The 22,029-nt window shown below is 35.9% G+C and overlaps 2 protein-coding genes across 10 annotated transcripts in view; one reads left to right on the top strand and one right to left on the bottom strand.

Annotated features, from left to right (window-relative positions):
* Positions 1-22,029, top strand: part of RTN1 (reticulon 1) — a 351,234-nt gene that overhangs the window by 23,719 nt on the left and 305,486 nt on the right. The window lies entirely within an intron of this gene.
* Positions 1-22,029, bottom strand: part of LRRC9 (leucine rich repeat containing 9) — a 110,975-nt gene that overhangs the window by 46,155 nt on the left and 42,791 nt on the right. For all 9 annotated transcript variants that reach the window (XR_008299430.1, XR_008299431.1, XM_053224506.1 and 6 more), the window contains 6 exons: positions 16,138-16,257; positions 8,026-8,217; positions 6,794-6,919; positions 4,303-4,437; positions 2,677-2,854; positions 439-659 (listed from right to left, as the gene is read on the bottom strand). Coding sequence is in view for 7 of the 9 variants with exons in the window: in XM_053224506.1 (XP_053080481.1) it covers positions 439-659; positions 2,677-2,854; positions 4,303-4,437; positions 6,794-6,919; positions 8,026-8,217; positions 16,138-16,257 (972 nt within the window). In the remaining 2 variants the exon portion in view is untranslated. The remainder of the gene's footprint in view (positions 1-438; positions 660-2,676; positions 2,855-4,302; positions 4,438-6,793; positions 6,920-8,025; positions 8,218-16,137; positions 16,258-22,029) is intronic.

Below are 22,029 nucleotides of genomic sequence, written 5' to 3'. Positions count from 1 at the left end.
GGACAAAGCTGGGCACAGTTGGCTAGAAAGAGTTGGGAGTCTCCAGTAAGAACCAGTAAGTAAGTGAGAAGTAATCAAGAATTCCTCTGAGAACAGGAAATGTTCAAGACTTACTCCCCAACCAGGTTGAGGAGTCCTTAGAAATACTGAGAAAGGCACTAGTTAGAAGGGATGGGGCTTGGGTATTTTATTTGAGTACTAAAAAAAAATTGTCCTAGTAGGTTATCAGTTTGGGGACATGGTACACATACATACGTTTTTATATACACATAAATTGAATGCAAATACATTCAGTAAACCTTGTTATTCTTGATTTTTATTTTCTTTACATTTTTCTGTATTTTCCAAATCCTATACATTGAACATGCATTATGCTCATAATATAAAGAAACCATACATATTTTAAAAAACAAAAACATTACCATCTGAGATAGTCACCTTTAAATTATAGATCTCCTGATTGAGAGCAATATAGTTATTGCTTATGTATAATTCAATCAGAGTAAAAGCTTTTTGTAAACCACTCAATGAAGTAATTCTGTTGTTCTCAAGAGAAAGGGAGTGAAGATGAAGCATGTTATCAAAAGTATGTTTTTCCAGACCATTGAGAAGATTATTATTTATGCTGAGGCGGGTTAATTTAGTCAGCTTGGAAATGCCTAGAAAAATAAGCAAATTCAAGAAATGATTCAGATAGCACTGAAAAGTTAGTTTAAAAAATAACTGGCTGGCCATTTTACTTTTTCTCTTTACATTTTCTCTTTACAGACTCTATAGTACTATCATTGTTTTGACTTTTAAGAAGGATACAATGTGTATAAAGTCCCAGCTAATATATTAAATTCCAATTTTGGATTTCTATGTAGACTCAGTCTTCCTAGGTATTAAGGGACTATATTATGTAGGAAATATTGAATTTCACTTTCAAATAACCTTCAAATTATATAATTAAGATTTTCACCATCACAATAACACAAAGCTCAAAATCATCACCAGCCCCCCATTTTAAAACATTAAAGGTAAGGGAGTAGATACAGCACTTTGGAAAGTATTCCTCATTGTGGCATTATTTGTATTGAAAAGAACCACTTGGCCTAATTCTACCTTTGCATGCTTAAAACTACTTTAAGACAGAACTTCACCTCTCACCACAATCTAACCCCTAAGTATGCTATATGCTGTAGGTATTTTGCAGATAGTATAGTGCAAGTTGAAAGATGAGAGAGAACTTTGGAGTCAGAGTTGGTTTCAAATGTAGAACCACTAGATTTGGGATCATAAGTATGTTATGTAAAACTTTGTAACCTCTGTGCCTCATTTTCCTCATCCATAAAAAGCACATACTGAAATCTACCTCTAAGGGGTTATGGAATTAAGTGGAATTGCATTTGAAATATGTCAGTTATAGCTTTTGGCAAATAATTGGTTCTCAGAACATTTTATCCATGCTGGCCTTTCACACCAGCCTTACTCATGGGACTATGCAAGCTGAGAATAAATTGATCTAGGGCAAGTTGGGATAACACTATCAGAGAAAAAAATCCTTAGATGGACATTAAACTTATCTGTGTCTGGAAAAAAGAAGAGAAATATTTGTTAAAGCTTAGTGAGGTAAAACTATCATCTCTGAAAAGTGGGTAATAGGAAAAACATAGGTTGGAGGATTCTTCCCTTCAGTGGGCTGATGGGTGGAAATAAAAAGGAAACTGGAAACTGTTCTGTTACACATACAAAGGAAAACTAACACCCTATTTTGTGAGAATGGAAGAGACTAGTGATGGTTCTAAAGAGAGATGTCTGAGCTACCCCCAGGTTTACGTAATTCAAATCTACAAAGGAGAGGCCTGTGAATCTATATATTCAATAAGCGTCCCAAGTGATTCTTATGATCAAGCAGGTTTTATAAGCAGATTGTTAACAGCCATCAAAATAAAATATAATGAATGTTATACACACTGTTTTTAAAGATATCTAATACTTGCTTTTGCATATGTAATTTTTTGAAATAGAATTTTCTACTTTTATGGAAAAGTACACACATGTGCTAAAAATAATCCAGCAATTCAAAAGTGAATAAAGTATAAATTAAGTCTCTTTTCTAGCCAGTGGAAATCATTGTACAACCAGAAATATTCTATACCCAGATAAATGTGTATATTTGTGTGTGTGCGCATACCCAACATTAATTAGTAAAGCTGCTTCATTGTACTTTATGTGGATCCCTATAAAAGGTGATATAGTACATTTGATAATTTTCAACCTCTAGGGAGTAGTTTTCATTTTTGTTGAAGTCTTCAAATTTCCAAAGGTAATCTTAATTCCATACTTTGAAAAATCAACTGGGCTGCTTTATCTTTTTCAAAAGCACACCTCATTCATTCATTCATTCATTCTCATTCAGATACTAATTACTTTCTAGTTTGTAATGTGCTAGGTTTGGTTATAGGTGGGACAGAGGAGAGGAGAGAGAAGTCAGAGCTGAAAGTCAGCTAGCTGGGCTCATTACATATAGTGACTGCTCACAGATCCCACTAGTAAGTGTTCGGAACACTCTGCCCCAAACCTTCTTGGAACTTCTGTAGACATCTTCCTCCTAAAAAATTCTGTCCTCCACATTTTCCTTTTTGGCTCTTGTTAGTTAAACATTCATATTAAGATTTTAAAATTCTCAGATACCTTCTATCTTTGAGATACAGTTTCCATCTAACGTGAGTTCTTCCAAGTTAACACAGGATTCCAAGCCTTCTATTTTAGTGAGATTATTGTTGCTGAATGATGCCCATTTCAAATTTTCCAATTTTTCTAAATTTGTGATTTCAAAGAGATGTTGCCCATCTAAATTTAAAGCAGTTATCTGTAGAATAATTCACATTTTATGTTACTTCTGACTCGGTATCAATAAACTCAATGTTAAAAAAGGCTAATGAAATCATTCAAATGTGGTAAGTAACAGCAAAGGAATTCCTTCAGGGGCTCAGGGGCAACCAGGTGGTTCAGTCAGTTAAGTGTCTGACTTTGGCTCAGGTCATGATCTCATGGTTCCTGAGTTTGAGCCCCACATTGGGCTCTGCACTGCTTGAGATTCTCTGTCTCTCTCCCTTTCTGACCCTCCCCTGCTCGCTTTTTCTCTCTCAAAATAAATAAATAAACTTAAAAAAAAAAAAAGAATTCCTTCAGGAACTAAAGACATTGTGAAACTTACAAAAGGGTAAAATTTGACAAGATTATAACCCCAAGAGGGACTTATATGGTCTTATGGACACTGTGCTGTGTCAGATTCCCCTGCAGTGAAAAACTTGTCCCAGCTGCTGGGAGTGCTGTGGGCAGAAAGATTTCGGCTGTCAGCTCCTTCAGGGACAGCCTCAGTTGCAGAGAGCTGCCTTGCGCAAGGTCATGCTCCTTCCCAGTTTGGCCCAAATCCAATGATGGAAGGATAGAAAGACCTGGCCATCTCAGCCCAACTTGGGACAAATTTAAAGGGCCATTCTAATTCCAAAACTCGCCGTGGGGTCAGGCAGAGCTGTCACTGGGCATGCATCACAGCTAAATGTCTGTATATATCCTGTAATAAAATAATGCCATTGATTTCTTCCCTTTTCGAGGGTCAGCTTCTCTTAACCCAGGTTCAGTCTTTGGCAAGAGGCATAAGGATGCTCTGTGCAACAAAAAGAAGCTGTTGGTGCTCTATCCTTGGCTGAATTGTGACCAGTTCCCCTAGTGTCGTGCCAGAATTCTTTATTTCTTTTACCTTGTCACCCAAAATTTTGGCTTGATCTCTGGTTTTGTGCTCTAAAGTTTGCTTGCTTCTTTTGATACATTATCAAAATCTACCCTTTGGTCTTGTAGCATACACTTATCCTAAATCTCCAGCTCTATGGTGACTGCCATTAAGGCCTAGTCCCCATGACATTACCACTCATGACTTGACGTCCCTGTTTAATTTTGATTTGGCCCTTACAGTTTTCTGCTCCTTACCTATCTGTGCCCTCTTTAAGACACATGGACCAAAGCTGATTAAAAATCAAGTGAAATTGGGGCGACTGGGTGGCTCAGTTGGTTAAGCGACTGACTTCGGCTCAGGTCATGATCTTTCAGTTTGTGAGTTCGAGCCCCACGTCGGGCTCTGTGCTGACAGCTCAGAGCCTGGAGCCTACTTCAGATTCTATGTCTCCCCCTCTGTCTACCCCTGCCCTGCTCATGCTCTGTGTCTCTCTGTCTCCCAATAATAAATAAATGTTAAAAAGAATTTAAAAATCAATTGAAATTAAGCTTTTATATTAGTTAAACAGAATTAGTTCTTACCTTCAAGTACCAGTTTCCATTCACATGTAAATGTGGTCCCAACTTTGAAATCTGTGTCAGAATTTTGGCAGAAGGCCATATACTAAGTGTCCGTGGTCTCTCCTCTTTAGTACTAGAATGCCGTAAGAGCGATAACTAATAAAATAAAAAACACGTGATGAATAAAGGAAATGGAATATAGAGGTTCATTTATATATAGTTAAAAAGTACTTTTTCCTTGCTGAGTGGCACAATGAATAATTTTAAAATATGACATTTTCTTTGCCTTAAAATGTTCTCAATATCTAGATATATTTCACTTTTTGTTTTAGCAGACGGTTACAAAATAATAGTTATAAAAGATTGCTATAATACAAACACCCATATAATCCATTCATTAAACAAGTTTCAGAGCTAGAATATTTCTCCCACTCTGGAAGCTCCCTGTGTGCCCCATCCTAATCCTTTTCCTCTCCTTCCCCTCCAGAGCCATCACTCACCTCATGTGAATCAACCAATGCTCCACAATCTCAAATTTTGTATCTACCATTCATTTGCTTTATTTATAGGCCTATGTTTGTGCCCATAAACAATATATCATTTAATCTTACACATATTAGAACCTTCTGTAAATTGAATAATATAAATGTATTCTTCTATGACTTACTTTTTTGCTCAACATTGTGTTTGTGACATTCATCTAGGCTGCTGCACGTAGCTGTAGTTCATTCACATGTCATTGCTGTACAGTCTTTCCTTATCGATTCTCCCATCAGTGAACATTGGGGCTGATTTCAGTTTTGCACACTGCTGTTATGAATATTCTTGACTCTTGCTGCATACATGCAAGAGTTTCTTTGGAATATACACAACTTGCTAGGTAATAGGGTTAACTATATATTCAGCCTTACTAGATAATGCCAAATTGTTTTTCCAGAGTGGTTATACCAATGGTAACTTTTAGTTCAAATTTTTGCTAAAACCTGATAGTGTCAGGCTTTAAAACTTTTGCCAATTGGTGGCTGTAAATTGTTATCTCATGCAGTTTTAATGTTCATTTCCTTGAATACTAATGTGATGGAGCATCTTTTCCTATTATTTGGCTGCTCTGATTTCCTCTCCAGCACCTTTTGCCTACTTTTCTACTACCAGTCTTTTTCCTGGTATATTCAGGATATGCAAATAGCATCTTTTGTTAGTTAGACATGTTGCATATTTCTTTTCCCAGTAGGTAGCTTGTTTTTCCACTTTCTTTATGGTGTGCCCTTTAAGGAACAGTTGAATTAATTTTAAAGTAGACAAATCCAGTCTTTTATATTTATGCTCTTGGTTTCTTGTGTAATGAATTCTTCCCTCATTCAAGGACATAATGATAATCTCTGCTCTTTGCTTTAAAAAAATTTTTTTTAATGTTTTTTATTTATTTTTGAGTCAGAGAGAGACAGAGCATGAACAGGGGAGGGGCAGAGACAGAGGGAGACACAGAATCCAAAGCAGGCTCCAGGCTCTGAGCTGTCAGCACAGAGCCCGACGCAGGGCTCAAACTCACGAACCGTGAGATCATGACCTGAGCCGAAGTCGGACGCTTAACTGACTGAGCCACCCAGGCGCCCCTCTGCTCTTTGCTTTTAAAACATTTTTGATTTTGACTTTTACAGTGAAGTCTTAACGCACTTGTCCCAGTGCCTTTTATTGACTAGCTTCCTTGGTCTGTAAAGGCAGTTCTGTAATTTATCAAGTTTCCATGTATGTATGGTTCTATATTTGGTCTTTATATTCTGTGCTATTGGTCTGTCCCAACTCTACATTGTCTTAAAGGATTTTAGTAAGTTTTGAATTCTGGTAGGATAAATCCCCGACTCTTCTTCAGGAGTTAATTATATTTTTTTATCAACAAAAAAGTTTCTTCCCTTCATTTTGAGTGGATCCACAATTAAACATTGCATTAAGGAATTAATATTCAAATGCCTCACAAGAAGTACATAGCTGGAGAACTAGGGTAAAGATGTTTAGGATTGCAGCTATTTTGGCCAGAGTACAGCATTCTTAATCTGCATAATATGGGCATTTCCTGCCCCCTGCCCAAGTTCATTAATTATGTTATGTTTTGTTTGTTTTGTTTCAGCCAGTAATGTCAATACTAGATAGGTAATTCACTAAATGCTTTATCAAGGCCTCTAAGCTTACTTTGTCCACAGAAAGTTGCTTGTTTTCATGTAGGCTCTAGAAAGGACTCTGGTGAATTTTCAAGTTGACTAGGAAAAAATACAATTACCCAGGAGGCATTTTGGGGGTAGTGTGCAGGGATGAGAATCCATACAACTAGTTGGTATTTAAATAAGATACATTTAAACAGGAAAAAAAGTTCAAGTGATATGGTTGTTACATATTGATTGTTTTTTTTTATTAGCATGCTAAAAGAAGACACAAAATCTTAAAAACAAGCAAGGTATGGAATATATAACTTGTATATTCTAAACAGCACAAAAAATATTAAACAGTGAAACCCAACCTGAGTAATCTTTGTTCCAGTAATAAATTTCATTGCTGCTATTGTTTCTTCTTCAGAAACGAGGAGTCCATCTAAATGAGTGAGAGTCTTTAATCTGCCAATAACACTCAGCCTTAATGTGGCTGGCTTGGGAGAAATAAGAAAAGGTTAATTTTTACAAAATATTACATATGTTATGGCATGGAAAGGAGTGTGCTTCTTTTTTCCTTCCCATGTAATTCAAAATTATGCATCTCCCACTCTCTTATATATATCTAAAAATAAGGGCCTAACTTAGTTCTTCAGTAGCTGAAATTAAATTCTGTTTAAAAACTATCTGTTTTGTTTGAAGCCAGATTACTTCTGGCTATAAGCTGTTGAAAAGTGTGATGAAAAGTGCTCAGAGAACAATGGCAGTGAACTCCTGTTCTTCTAGATCAGCAGTTAGCTCCGTGTGCAAGTCTCTATAGATCTTTAGCCCTTGGCATCTAGTTTGGCAATGGGAAGATAGCTGTACACATTCTGTGTCTGCTTTGGCAAAAGAAAAATACCCTTCAATTTTCCCGAGCAAAAAAGAAATAGAACAACGTAAACATAGTAACTTGGCCAATTTAACAGAACCAATCATTAGCCTCTTTTTAAAATATTGAACCCAGTCTTATATTCATTTTTGAAAAGCAAGGAAAGGAGGATTCTTGAAATTATTGGCTTGGGGCTTATTTTAAATCCTTGGAGATACCCTTAAATATAATCATTGAATACTGATATTTCTTAGCATGAATCTGTGTATTTTTGTGATGAGAAAAAAATAGTGTTTAATCAAATTTCCTTTTATAGCAGAAAATAAGCCTCTATAATGCAGGTTTATCAGGGGAAGTAACAAATGTATTCCCTCCCTTAACAGTCTGTTTCTCTCACTGTATTCTATTATTCTTGGTCCCATGCTTCATTACAATAGGTTCTAGTACACTGAACTGTATAATCCCTCCCAAAGTTTGCAAATAGCAATGGTATCTAATACTCTTAAAGCCACCATACTCTCAAACTATTAGAGCTTATCAAAAAAAGCTTTCCTTATAGTAACATTTAATTCATTTGATCACTACTCTAAATTCAACTTATAAAATACTTAAAGGAATTCTAGTAAAACAAAGACAGTTTTCCCATTTCTGGCTACTGCTGAATAGTACCAAGAAAATGGCTTAGAAAGAAAAATGATTCTTTGCTTTTTTATAAATACATCTGCTGCGTACCTTTTGCCATGGATTATGCCTAATATCAAGAGTAAGAAGGCTTGCGGTGTGTTTACATAACATATTTATTTCATCACCAGACTTTTTCAGTTGATTCCAGCTCAAGTCTAGGTGCTTGAGTTTCATCAGACCTCTGAATCCCTCCAATGTTATCACATGGTTATGGCTTGCATCCAAATATTCAAGGTTATACTGCAACACATACAAATAGAAGTGGTGCTGAAAAGGGTCACAGTTTCTATTTACAGAGTTCTTGTCTCTATGAGTCACTAAGTATTTACATGCTTTTTGGTAATTCTTACAGAAAACCTACACAGTAGATATATTGCATTATGGTATCAACATATGTATTCTCCCAAAGAGCTACAGGTCTTTTATTTTTAGCCCTCAATTCTCACTTCACCCTTCTAAGGTAGAGAGGCAGGTATTTGTTTTCCTAGGAAAGAAGCTGAAGAGTAACTGACAAGATAATTTATCCCCCCAAAACAAGGAATTACACTTTTACTTTCTGGGCTGCTGGTTTATACCATTGAACCCATGGCCTGGTTAAAAAAGATTCACCTTCAGAGGTAGAAATTTCAGGTCAGGTCATGATCTCACAGTTTGTGAATTTGAGCCTCGCATCAGCTCCACCCTCGGCGTGGAGACTGCTTGGGACTCTCTCTTGCTCCCTCTTTCTCTGCCCCTCCCTTGCTTGCTCTCTCTCTCTCAAAATAAATAAATAAATAAATAAGCTTAAAAAGAAAAAAAAAGAGCCACTGAAAACATTGTTTCAATTATATGCACAAATAGTCTTACATAAAACATTGTATTACATAGAAATTTGTATCCCTTTCACATTCATGCATCATTAAATATTCTTTAAAATGGTTTTGGATAATATTCCACTATTGTACTGATTGTATAATATTCCAATAAGTGAATAATTAGGATTATTTTAAACATATTACTACGAACATTTATGTGGCTTCTAATTCTTGGCAACACTACCACAAACATCCATGATCATGAGACTTTAACTGAGACTCTCATGTTTTTCAGAAGAGATTTTTAAAAATGTGATTCTTAGTTTGGATTTCTATATTGTTAAAATTTTTGATAAATACTGCCAAATACTATTCAAGGATGTTTGTACCAATTTTTTCTTCCAACAGTAGAATATGAGAATGTTCATTTTCTTAAATACCCACCAATTCATCTGCCTTATTTTAATTTACATTGCTTATGACCAGTGAAGTTGAACATCTTTCCATGTGTTTTGTATGAGCCACTTTTAAATTTTGGTTTTGTTTCTTGTGTCTTGTCTTTAGACATTTATCTATTCAGATATTCATCTAGTTATTTGTAAGAAGTCTTTAAGACTTCAATTTGTTACTTCTATTTGTTGCACATAAAATTTTCTTTTAAGGTGTATACTAATTCAGACTTAGAACAAAGAAGAGATTAAGAACTTTAAGAAGATATTTTGCAACATATTTTTAAAAATAAAAAGTAATATTACTATGGATTAAAAATGAACTTGATTTCCTTAAGGACATAAAGTCCTTAGACTTAGAACAGTTTTTTTGGCTTTATAAAGATTTACTACATGGCCTGTCTTTTCCCAGTTTTCATCATAAAGTGGTAAAAACTTGTCCCAAATTCTGGCACTTACATGCAGACTAGCATTTGGGAACCATGCATCATAAAAAGATAACTGTCTTCTTTCCTTGAAAAGGGGGATAGGATCTTCATTTTTGTAATCCCAAGATATAAAACAGATATTAAGTATTTTCAGTTTTGTAGCAGAGTTTTCTGTCTTAATAGTTCTTGTGCTTCAGTTTAAATCCTTAAATCACAGTATAGCACAGCCAATTTACAAAGATTAAAACCCACAACACCTCCTTTAACTATTCTTAGGGATAACGGTTCATTCTCTAAATATAAATTAGCTCTCTCTAGACATCAAGAACACTTTAACAATAAGTTTTTCATTGGAAGAGATAAGACAGAAGTATTATTTCAATAAAAAATTGGGCACATAATCCAGACTAAGATTGCAAAGAGTCATATATAGATACAGATATAGATCTATAATCTATATCTATATCTATATCTATATCTATATCTATATCTATACCTATACCTATACCTATACCTATACCTATACCTATACCTATACCTATATCTGTCTATCTATCTATCTATCTATCTATCTATATATTTGTCTTTCCCCGGCCTACTCTGACTATGGTGGAGCTATTTTCAGAGAAACAAATCTGTTCTTATTGCTTTCTTTCAGATACTCTTTTCCTGATAGTTCAGGTGAGCGAATGACAAACATGCAGCCTAGGACTTTTTAATTTATTGTATGGATATCTTGTTTAGACTTTTAAAAACGCTATAAAAACCATAGAGTATATATATATTTTCATCATTAACGAAGCCAAGTCTTCCATTATATAAACAGTGTTAGGTTGGGTATTTTCATTTACAAGGCAAGGCCAGGATGATGAACACTTAAGAATAATATATTTATTTTCTGCAACCTAGTAGAAGCAACTTGTAGCATGCAAGGCAGGTATGGAAACTCTCTATGTTAGAGACATGCTTAAGGAAAATTAGAGTAAAAATGAGATCTCCAAGGTATATTAAAAAAAAACTTAGAAGACAATAAGAATGAATGTGAGGGGTGCCTGGGTGGCTCAGTCAGTTGAGCGTCTGACTTTGGCTCAGGTCATGATCTTGCAGTTGTGAGTTCGAGCCCCGCGTTGGGCTCTGTGCTGAGAGCTTAGAGACTGGAGCCTGTTTTGGATTCTGTGTCTCCCTCTCTCTGCCCCTCCCCCACTTATGCTTTGCCTCTCTCAAGAATAAATAAACATTAAAAAAAATTAAAATAATTCAAAGAATGAAGGTGAGTGGTTAAACTAGATCATAACCTTTTGTAATGCCAAGATAAACATAATTCATATTAAACACACATACAAAACTCATTACTGGAGAATAAAGAGGTGGAGGCAGCATAAGTTTTCAATCTCTCTGAATCCCCACACACAAAAACAGAATAAATAAATAAACCCAAATTCCATGGACAACGTTTATAACAAAGTTACATGACAAGGTAGCCCAATAAGACCCCAAAGAAGTCGTAGGAATAAACCACCAACAACCACAAGCCCTACGGGGTATCCATGCCTATGTGAGAGGAAGCAGGAACCATCAGGCAGCATCTGATGGACCTGAGAACAAGACAGACCCCAAAAGGCTGCCAATGTTTACTGGAAAGTATGGGAGCCAACCTGAGTACAACTGGGAGAAGTTCTGCCCTCTTCATTACTGAGTGCATGCATGGGACCCACAGGAGAAAGGTCTGAAGCAGCTGGGGCAGTCCAGCACTTATGGATCTTAAAACTCCCCTAGAAGGCCCCCTTCTAGAACAAAATCCTTCTCAAAGAAGAAACTCAAAAATTAAACAGGATAAGGACAAAAACGCAAATAAACGATAAAGTTCAGAGCAAAGTGGAGGAAGAGAGTACAGTCGGGAAATGTCAGAAAGTAAGCGCTATAATTTTTTTTAAAGCAAAAATAAACAACAGAGGAGGGAGATCTGTGAAGGTAGGAAAGCTTTCCCTAACTCCACTTCGTTTTAGAAGTTAAGAAAAAATAATTTCATTAAAAAATGAGCAGCAGAAAAGTATTGAGATCAAATCCCAAAGTTAGGAGAGCAGGAGGGAGAGGGAGAGGGGTGGGGTTGCAGAAAGGAGAGAGAGACATTGCTGTTGGCAATAAAAGAACACCAGAAAGATATGCTCAGAACTTATCGTGACTATTAACTTACTATTTTAAAACAAGCAAAAGATATTAAGAATTATACAAGATAAAAAATAACAATATAAATATGGATTAGAAAAACTCAGTAGTAAGGTGAAAGAACCCATAAAATAATTTGAAATAAAAGAAAAACATTTCAGAAACAAATAGTCAAACACAAAAGCAAGTAAAACAATAGGTAATGCTTTAAGAGAAACAGAAGGTAAAAAAAAATTGTAAAATCAAATCGACTTAAAATTTTAAATTAAGAAATAAAAAGGACACAAGAGAAAGTGACAAATAGTGAAGATAGGTAAAGATTCCACATGTGGATAATGTGCATCCCTGAAGAAGAAAACTGAAGCAAGGAAGCAAAAAAAGAGGCTTAAAACTTTCAATTTAAAAAAAAGGAAAGAAAAAATGATTTTAATCTGTATTTTGGAAGAGCATACTGTGAAGCTGAAATACTGGCCCAGGCAACAATACCAAGACATATTCTAGTAAAATTACTAAACTTAAAAAAAAAAAAACTTAAAAAGTTCTTTGGCCATCCAGAAGAAAAAAGCATGTGACGTATGAGGGAAAAATTGTACACTTTCATCAGACTTTTCTACAGCAACAGTTTATGTCAGAAGAAACAAGTAACATTTAAGATGCCCAAGGAAATAAATTGTGAGCCAAGGATTTTATATCTAGCAAAACTGCCTTGCATGTGTAGAGGATATAGAAAAACTATTATCTACATGCAGTAGTGGAAGGGATATTGTCCCCATAAGCCCTTCCTGAGGAATCTATAATAGAATATTTTTCAGACCATCAAAATGTTTAGAGAGATACCAACCTAAGGACTAGTGACAAGAATTAAATATACAGTTACCTAACAAGTAAAAGGGAGAGTGTACAAAGTGCAAGGCTACATGTTCTGACAAAGTATATACAGAATGATCATTTTGATTCATTTTTAAAATGAATAATGGAAAGAACATATACAAAATAAAAAAATCTTTCCAGTAATCATATTGATGAGAGTATCAGGGCTGCTATTCTGAGACTGTTGTGTGTGTAATAAGGGACAAAACAATGAGCAGTTATTAAATAGTCCACTGCTATCAATTTGTACCCTTGAAACTGAGGATTATTGGTGTGAGAGAAAGAAAGATATTGATGTAAGTAACAGAGAAGAGGTTAAGCTAAAAGATTTTCAGTATTGAATCTGAATTGGAAATACCAATATAAATACATGAGGTTAGTTTTAGTTATACATACATATACAGTCACACACACACACACACATGCACGCACACACACACACACACACACACCCCTTCCCCATAATAAATTCTGTCCGATGGAAAGACCTAGAAACAATGACCAACCCAGACTGTGGTCCTGAAATACCACTTTTCTCTAAAAGAAACTAGGGCTCCTTGAAGAAATGGCTGATCCCATGTCTACAAAAGAAAATACAGAAAATGGACATGGAACATCTTTTATGCCAGGTGGCAAAGAAGCTATCAGAGACCACTATGGTCATGGCAAAAGAAGCTAACTTTAAGATGATTCCATTGGTTAAGACGATACAATTTGAGCTTCAATCATGATAATAATTGAATGGATGGACTCTCATCAAATGTGTTTAAGACTCTGCATTCCTAATGATATTAAAACAAAAAAGGAATTGCTTATCTTTGGGAGATCACAAAGAACCATTCATTATCTTCAAAATTGGTAAATAAAGGCAAATAAACACCTATTCTGCATTTTCTACATGAGTGGTACCACTGGGTAACCAAATCACAGAAAAGGGGAAATGTCTTTATGTAAAAATAGTCTAACTAATAAATGAAAAAGAAATGATAGAATAGAAATATTGCCATTTTGTAATCACTGATGAGTTAATGGATATAGACATTAATAATGCTACCAGCATGAGAAAAGTGAGTCAACCACACATTATCTGATTCTTACAGTCTTACCAGAGGAATGGAACCTGAGTCTGATCCAATTTCTGGATTTAGTTGCCAAATTGTAGAAAATACTGAGGGTGGGGGCTGTGTAGGATTGTATCATAAGCAAATCAGCAGGGTCCAAATTGTGGGACACTCTTAGGATTGGAAGGTCAAAGCATTTCTACAGATAAACTATGGGGAGTGGAAGGGGAAAGAAGGAATTATAAGAGAAACCTATAAATTAAAAGAGACTTAAACAATTTTTAGAATGGCAAAAACAAACTATTGTACTCGGTAGGGATGCACATTTGGGTGATGAAACTATGGGGGAAAATGCAGGGAGAGGATTACTGGAGAGGTCAAGATAATGATTTCTTGAAGGGATGGGGCATATATAGAAGGGGCTTATGTTGTAGTTTACAAAGTTCTATTCCTTGACCTGGGCGCTAGTTACAAGCACATTCACCTTATAATAATTTACTAAGCCATGTTCTTGAAGTACGTAGTTTTCTGTATCTGTTTTTTTAAATTATTATTTATTTTGAGAGAGAGCGAGAGAGAGAGCAGGTATGTGGAGGAGAGACCGAGAGAGAGGGAGAAAGACAATCCCAAGCAGACTCCACACTGTCAGCATGGAGCCCGATGTGGGGCTCAAACCCATGAACCATGAGATCATGACCTGAGCTGAAATCAAGAGTCGGATGCTTAACCAACCAAGCCACCCATGCACCCCTGTATCTGTTTTATTTTACAATAAAAAGGTGAAAAAAATACACACAGATTATTTCTTCCCTCTGATCACCCCTAACATTCCTGTAGTCATTTTTCAAGACATAGTTATATATCAGATACTTGATGTATCTGATCTATCTAGATCTATCTATCTACCTTTGCTAATCTGAAATTTCAAAACACCACTTAGGCATATTTGTCCAGTTCTCTTATCTGTAAAATGTCCACAGTAATATTAATCTAATAAGTAGACTGTGAAGCTATGATGTTGAAAGAAAATTTTCTGTCTAAGGAGAACAACAAAACTGTACTACAAAATACATGCTGGGAAGCTGGCTAAGCTCACTCACTATCTAAGTGCCTTGCATGACTTAAGAGTTTACTCATCAAATTTTGTGCCTAAGCAAAATAATTATGGCTGTCATAACCTCTGGAACCATTGGCAAATCATCAGAAAAAAAGTTAAATAAAACATGCCAACCATTTACATATAGTCTTGGGACCTCTATTAAACTACCTTCTTTTTTTCTTAATGTTTATTTTTGAGAGAGAGAGGCAGAGAGGAAACGTGAGGTGGAGAGGGGCAGAGAGACAGGGAGACAGAATCTGAAGCAGGCTCCAGGCTTCGAGCTGTCAGCACAGAGTCCGACCAGGGCTCAAACTCAAGAGCCACAAGACCATGACCTGAGCCTAAGTCGGATGCTTAACCGACTGAGCCATGCAAGCACCCCAAACTGTCTTCTTTACTTAGCTGTATATCGAACCCAAACTATCAGGGATTCTATTAAAAAGGACCTCGGCTTACCAAAAGAAACAAGGAAGGGGGCTTAATACTAAAACTTAAGGTCAGTTAGCAAAGTAACAGTTCCGACCAGAGTGGGAGAAGCAGCAACGCAAGGGCTTTGATATGGTTGAAAGCAGCAGGTAGGGAATGAAGAGCTGAGGATGATGATATATTCTGAAATGGTATGTCAGTGACGGTATGTCAGTGAAACGGTATGTCAGCATCCAACGGGATGCTGGGTTGGAGTTCTGGAGCCACATATGTAATTATTTTTGTTATATGATACATAACAAAGAAGACAAAAGCCAGATAAGATGCTTAGCTATGTGTACATGTGCATTACTGTATTTGTCCTATTTTCTATGAGAGGGCGAACGCAAGTTCAACAAGGTCCGTGCGGGTGACATTCAGGTAGAAAGAACAAGGCAGAAGGAAAAGAGAAATAACAACATGAACAATGAACAAATGGGAAGAATTGACAGCCTTCAATATGAAGTAGTAAACTAGAGAATGAAGAAATAAGGACTCAGGAGCAGAAAAATAAGAATGAGAAAACAATGGAAATGACAATTTCCAAAAGACATTTTAAAAACAAATCTGGGGTAGTTTTAATAAATTTATTTTCAAGTAGCTAGAAATCAGATATGACCACAGGCGTATAATTGGTTTTCCAAATGGAATCTGAATCCAAGACCTATTTTAGACAAAGTAACATATCATAATGTATGTATGTTTGTTCCCAATTTGAGCTGTATAATCCTGAATATGGTATATTTGAGGTCATAATTACAAAAATAATTTATCTATTAAATTACTAATTTTATTTTACTTAAATATTTTCAAAAGGACAGTTCTTACCAAGTGGTATACATCATCTAAACAGGTAAATTCATTAAAGCTGATACTAAGTTTTCGAAGTCCTGTTAACTTGGAGAGATCTCTCAATTTACTCAAGCTGTTTCCATGTAGATTCAGACTCTGAAATAAATTGAAATATAAATAAAAAAATAAGACAGATTACATTCTATATCATAGTTTTTTAACATTGAGAGAGAGCCAATAAGAAATATATCTAATGTATGATTTTAAAAGTATAGTTTATAATAGCATCACTGGGCCCTGTTCTTGATTAATTTGATTTTCCACTTGAGTCTAAAAACAATTTCTTTTTGAAAGAGAGCAAGAGCGTATGTGTGCACAAGTGGGGGGAGGGGTAGAGGGAGAGGGAGAGAGAGACTCTTAAGTAGGCTCCATGCCCAGCACGGAGCCCAACTCAGGGCTCAATCTCACGACTATGAAATCACGACATGAGCTGAAATCAAGAAGAGTCAGACACTTAACTGACTTAAAAATTCTTTTTAGAAAATAGCTAAATACATTGTTAAGACATTTACTAAGGCACATCTATTTCTCACACTAGCCAGTGAACGATATAGGCCCTAAAGACTTTGGGTATTGGCTAGGATACCTCATAAGAGAGAAGATGGCAAGGATACACCTTGATTGGACAAAACTGTATGAAGGCACAGGACTAAGGAAGAAAGGCTGAGGATGCTAAAGTAGGAGGACAGACACTCAAAGAAGGAGGTAGGAAAGTGTTTCCATATCAGAATTTGGCCTAGACTTTTCCTGTCCATTTGATCCCGGGCTAAACAAAAATGAGTGCTATTACAGTTTTTTTTTTTAATATTTAGAGGATACCCTGATGTCTATATATTTTTCTGTCTTTACACTACACCATTGTGAAAGGTATCAAGTAAAGATTATGTTTATGCATAGTCTACAGAATAAGCAGTGCCACAGGAAAAATGTTTTAATATAATTTAATATAAAAATGTTTTCATATAATTAAAAATGTTTTAATATTCACAACAAATTGGTATTATGATAAAATCAAGCATCTACTTCCCAACTCTCTTCACTCACCACCACCGTCTTATGCCCTATTATACTGTGGATATAACCAAATTCTTGGCAGGGAGAAACATCTAAATGTCAAATAGTTGTCAAAATTTAGTTAAAATTGTTAAGAAGGGTCAATTTATGCAGAGTAGTTTATTCTACAGGTCACATTTTGGTATCTACAGATACCTTACACTTAACATGTCCAAACTGAATTCATCATTTTCCATACATATCTGCCTGGTAGTCTATTTTTTCAATCCTGATTAAGAGTTTGACTATCTATCCAACAGTTATTGTTGACCACCCCGTTTTCCTCTTTTCCATATGCATTTGATTCTAGAAATGTTTCTCAAACCAACCATTCCATACCATTACTACTAAAAGTGTCTTAGTTCAGACTATTATTGTCCTTTGGACTACTACAATAGTATCCATTGGCTATCCATACCATCAGTCTGTCTTTAGTTAAATCTAACCACAAGTTACCAAAGTTAGGGTCTTTACAAACACAGGGCCCGTTCCTTAAAGATAAACTAAAATTTTAAAATTTGCCTTTGCACATCCATCCTATTGTGGCTATAACCTCCAACCTACACCTTTACCTTCTACTATTACACACCTTATGTTCATAGTCACCCTATGTTCCCTAATAACACTAGGATCTTTCAAAACCATGTGCTTCTAGGTAGAGAATTTCCTCTGCCTGGAAGACATAAACAACTGAATTTCTCATATCTTTCAAAAATGAACACAAAACTTATCTTCTCTCTATGGAACTCTCCCAGCAACTCCAAACTGCCTATATTTGTATACATATCTGTCTCCTCTGCTAAAATGATGTCCTTGAGATAGGGAAAATAACTCATTGAGCCCCCAATGCTTAACTCATTGCCTAAAACATAGCAAATGCTCAGTAAATGCTACATGAATAAATCGGTGCAAAAGCCAGACACACAAGCCAGACATACAACTAATAACTATGTTCTTTTTTATTCAGGTATAATTAGCATACAGTGTTATATTAGTTTCAGGTGTATAAGATAGGGATTCACCAATTTATACATTTCTCAGTGCTCATCACAATAAGTGTACTCTTAATCCCCTTCACCTATTTCCCTCATTCCCTCCCATCTCCCACCTTTATTTCTATATATTTTATTTATTTTTAGGTGTCCTAAAAAACTCAATCTAGAGGGGAAGACTGAAAAGAAAATAAGAGGTGTGTGTGTGTGTGTACCCTCTGTTTCTCTTATAGTAATGGCACAAAGGAAGGAGAATAAAGGGTGTGATGTCTAAACATTCTTGTTGTAGTATCCATTATTTTTACTAGAAGCCCTAGAAGGTTTTTCTGGCTTTTAGGCAGTATATGCAAATTTAGGATGAGAGGTTCTTCCATTCGTACGTTATGGGTATTGATCAAATTAAGGCAGTCAGGTGGAAGTCACGAGCAAGCCAGGTATTCTGAAGTCTTATTCTCCTCCTCACTGTTTTTTATCTTACAAACCAAAGATAATTAAAGAAAGCCTACCTTTTTTTTTTAAAACTATTGCTGTTTTTTTTTTAACGTTTATTTAATCCCTTTAAATCTATAGAAATGTATGTTGTGGAAGCTCAATCCAATCAAACTCATGCATTTAAACTTTTTATTACTAAAGCTTTATTATAAAAAATTTATTACTCAATTATGAACTCTTTACCTTATAGGGCAGAAACAATAATTTCTCCATGTCAACTCAAAGAATGTTCTTATAATCGCTATACTGCACATTTATGATGCAGATGGTGGTACTGCCATCATGTCATGAAGTTTTCCTTCCTCCCTAATAATAACTGGTTAAGGTCAAACTTAATCTCCTAGACTTGAAGATTTGGTGGATGGTGACGACATAGTTGGACCAAAGCAACCCCTTGAAAAAAGATGTTTTCTAAGTATTTTCAGAAGCAGACTCAAAACTATTGACCACACTTCTTATTTTCAAAAATATTTTGGGGGCCCCTGGGTGGCTCAGTCAGTTAAGCATCTGACTCTTGATTTCAGCTCAGGTCATGATCTCATGGTTCATGGGATTGATCCCTGCATCGGGCACTGCACTGACATCACTGAGCCTGCTTGGGATTCTCTCTCCCCTGCAACTCTCTGCCCCTGCACTATTCACTCACTCTCTGTCTCTGTCTCTGTCTCTGTCTCTGTCTCTCTCTCTCTCTCAGTCAAAAATAAAGTAAATAGGGGTGCCTGGGTGACTCAGTCTGTTAAATGTCTGACTTTGGCTTGGGTCATGATCTCATAGTTTGTAGGTTTGAGCCCCGCGGCAGGCTCTGTGCTGACAGCTGGAGCCTAGAGCCTGCTTTGGATTCTGTGTCTCCCTCTCTCTCTCTCTCTCTCTGCCCCTCCCCTGCTAGTGTTCTGTCTCTCTCTGTCTCTCAAAAATAAATAAACATTAAGATAAAAAATAAAATAAAGCAACATTAAAAATTTTTTAAACATTTTTTCATTCTCTTTTTGTTTTATATAGTCACTTGAAAAAAATTGTCTTCATAAACAAGTGATCTAGAAATGTCACATTGGAACAGTGTAATTGACTTTCAAGATAAAAATAATTTCTGAATATTTATCTGTATCTCAGCTTTCAGGGCACACATAGAAAGATAATGTCATGTGAGAATAACTTGTCTTCTCAAGTATCAATCAGATACTTGTCTTCTCAGTGTATCAGATATTAATTTGCTTGCTACTTCTGCAGTTCAAGCAAACCCACTTTGTAAGAACCATTTGCTGTAAAGATATTGTTTTATTTTATTTTATTTTATTTTTTAAAGTTTACTTATTTATTTTGAGATAGAGAGGGAGAACCAGCAGGGAAGGGGCAGAGAGAGTGGGGGACAGAGGATCCAAAGCAGCATCCATCCTTTCCTCAAGACACCACTATTTTCAGCTTTTAGAAAATTATCACAATATTCTTATTTTGTTAGCACAAGAAATTCTATGAACAGTTGTCAGAAAATTGTAGTAAATATACTACTATAGATTTAAAGTGTACCCCTTGGATTTGGCCCTCTTATGCAATGCACACTGAACCATCTTATATTGCTGCCCTGGTGCTGGGGATATACATATCGAAGAATAGTCACAGCCTCAGCCACTGTGGAATTTACAGTCTTGGAAGGACACAGAGCATATAACAAAGGAATCTGATGCAGACTCAGAGGTAAGAGAAAACTTTGCTTTAGTATAGATCTAAAAGATGTGTGGGAATTAACTAGGAGAAGGGGGTCAGGGGAGAACATTCCATGCAGAGGACTAGAAAGTGCAGAGGATCTGTGTTGGATGCAAGCAGAATGCATTTAAGAAACAGAAAGGAGGCTGAGCATGGAGAACTAAAGAGAGGGTAATATTGAAAGAGTCTGGAAAGGTAGGCCAGGATCCAGGCCATTCAGAATCTTATAGGCCATATTAAGGACTTTGGTTTCACTTTTAAAACAATGGAAAATCATTTGAAGATTTCAAGGAAGGGTAACAAAGATATGAGCAAATTTGTATCTTGAAAAGATTGCTCTAGCTTCAACATGCAGAATAAATTGGGGGCTCAAAGTGAAAGCAGGACAAAGCCTCTATTGTACAGCTCTAGGTGGTACCCTCTAACCCCCATATTGAGTTATATTCAGTTATGAATGGCACCCAAAGAACACATTAATAGAATATAATGTGAATTGCACTTCCTGGAGTTGTGCAATGTTGAATGACAGAGTATTAGAAGGCTACGGCAATAGTCTAGGTCAGAGATAATGGTAGTTTGCATAGAATGGTAGCAGATTTGAAGTGGACAGACCTGAAAGTCAAGGTGTGGAGGTAGACTTCATATCTCAGTAGAGTTGCCTCTGTGTATAGTAAGTTGCTTCAACATAGATCAATGGAACAGAATAGAAAACCCAGAAATGGACCCACAACTATATGGTCAACTAATCTTCGACAAAGCAGGAAAGAATATCTGATGGAAAAAAGATAGTCTCAACAAATGGTGTTGGGAAAAATGGACAGCAACATGCAAAAAACTGAAACTGGACCACTTTCTTACACCATACACAAAAATAAATTCAAAATGGATGAAACACCTAAATGTGAAAATCCTAGAGGAGAACACAGGCATCAACCTCTTTGACATTGGCTGTAGCAACTTCTTACTAGACATGTCTCCAGAGGCAAGAAAACAAAAGCAAAAATGAACATTGGGACTTCATTAAGATAAAAAGCTTTTGCATAGCAAAGGAAATAATCAACAGAATGAAAAAAGCAACCTTTAGAATGGGAGAAGATATTTGCAAATGATATATCTGATAAAGGATAAGTACCCAAAATCTATAAAGAATTTATAAAGTTCAACACTCAAAAAACAAACAATTCAGTTAAGAAATGGGCAAAAGACATGAATAGACATTTTTCTAAAGAAGACATCCAGATAAGTAACAGACACATGAAAAAATGCTCAACATCACTCATCATCAGGGAAATAAAAATCAAAAGTACAATGAGGTATCATCTCACACTTATGAGAACGGCTAAAATTAACAACTCAGGAAACAACAGATGTCGGCAAGGATGTGGACAAAGGGGAATCCTCTTACACTGTTGGTGAGAATGCAAACTGGTGCAGCCACTCTGGAAAACAGTATGGAGGCTCCTCAAAAAGATAAAAATAGAACTACCCCTACAAGCCAGCAATTGCACTACTAGGTATTTACCCAAAGGATAAAAAAATATTGATTTGAAGGGACATATACATCTTGATGTTTACAGTAGCATTATTAACAATAGCCAAATTATGGAAAGAGCCCAAATGTCCACTGACT

This window comes from Acinonyx jubatus, chromosome B3 (genome assembly GCF_027475565.1).
Source record: "Acinonyx jubatus isolate Ajub_Pintada_27869175 chromosome B3, VMU_Ajub_asm_v1.0, whole genome shotgun sequence".
Lineage (NCBI taxonomy): Eukaryota > Metazoa > Chordata > Mammalia > Carnivora > Felidae > Acinonyx > Acinonyx jubatus.
Note: the sequence above shows the minus strand (reverse complement) of the source record. Positions and strands in the feature narration are given on the sequence as shown.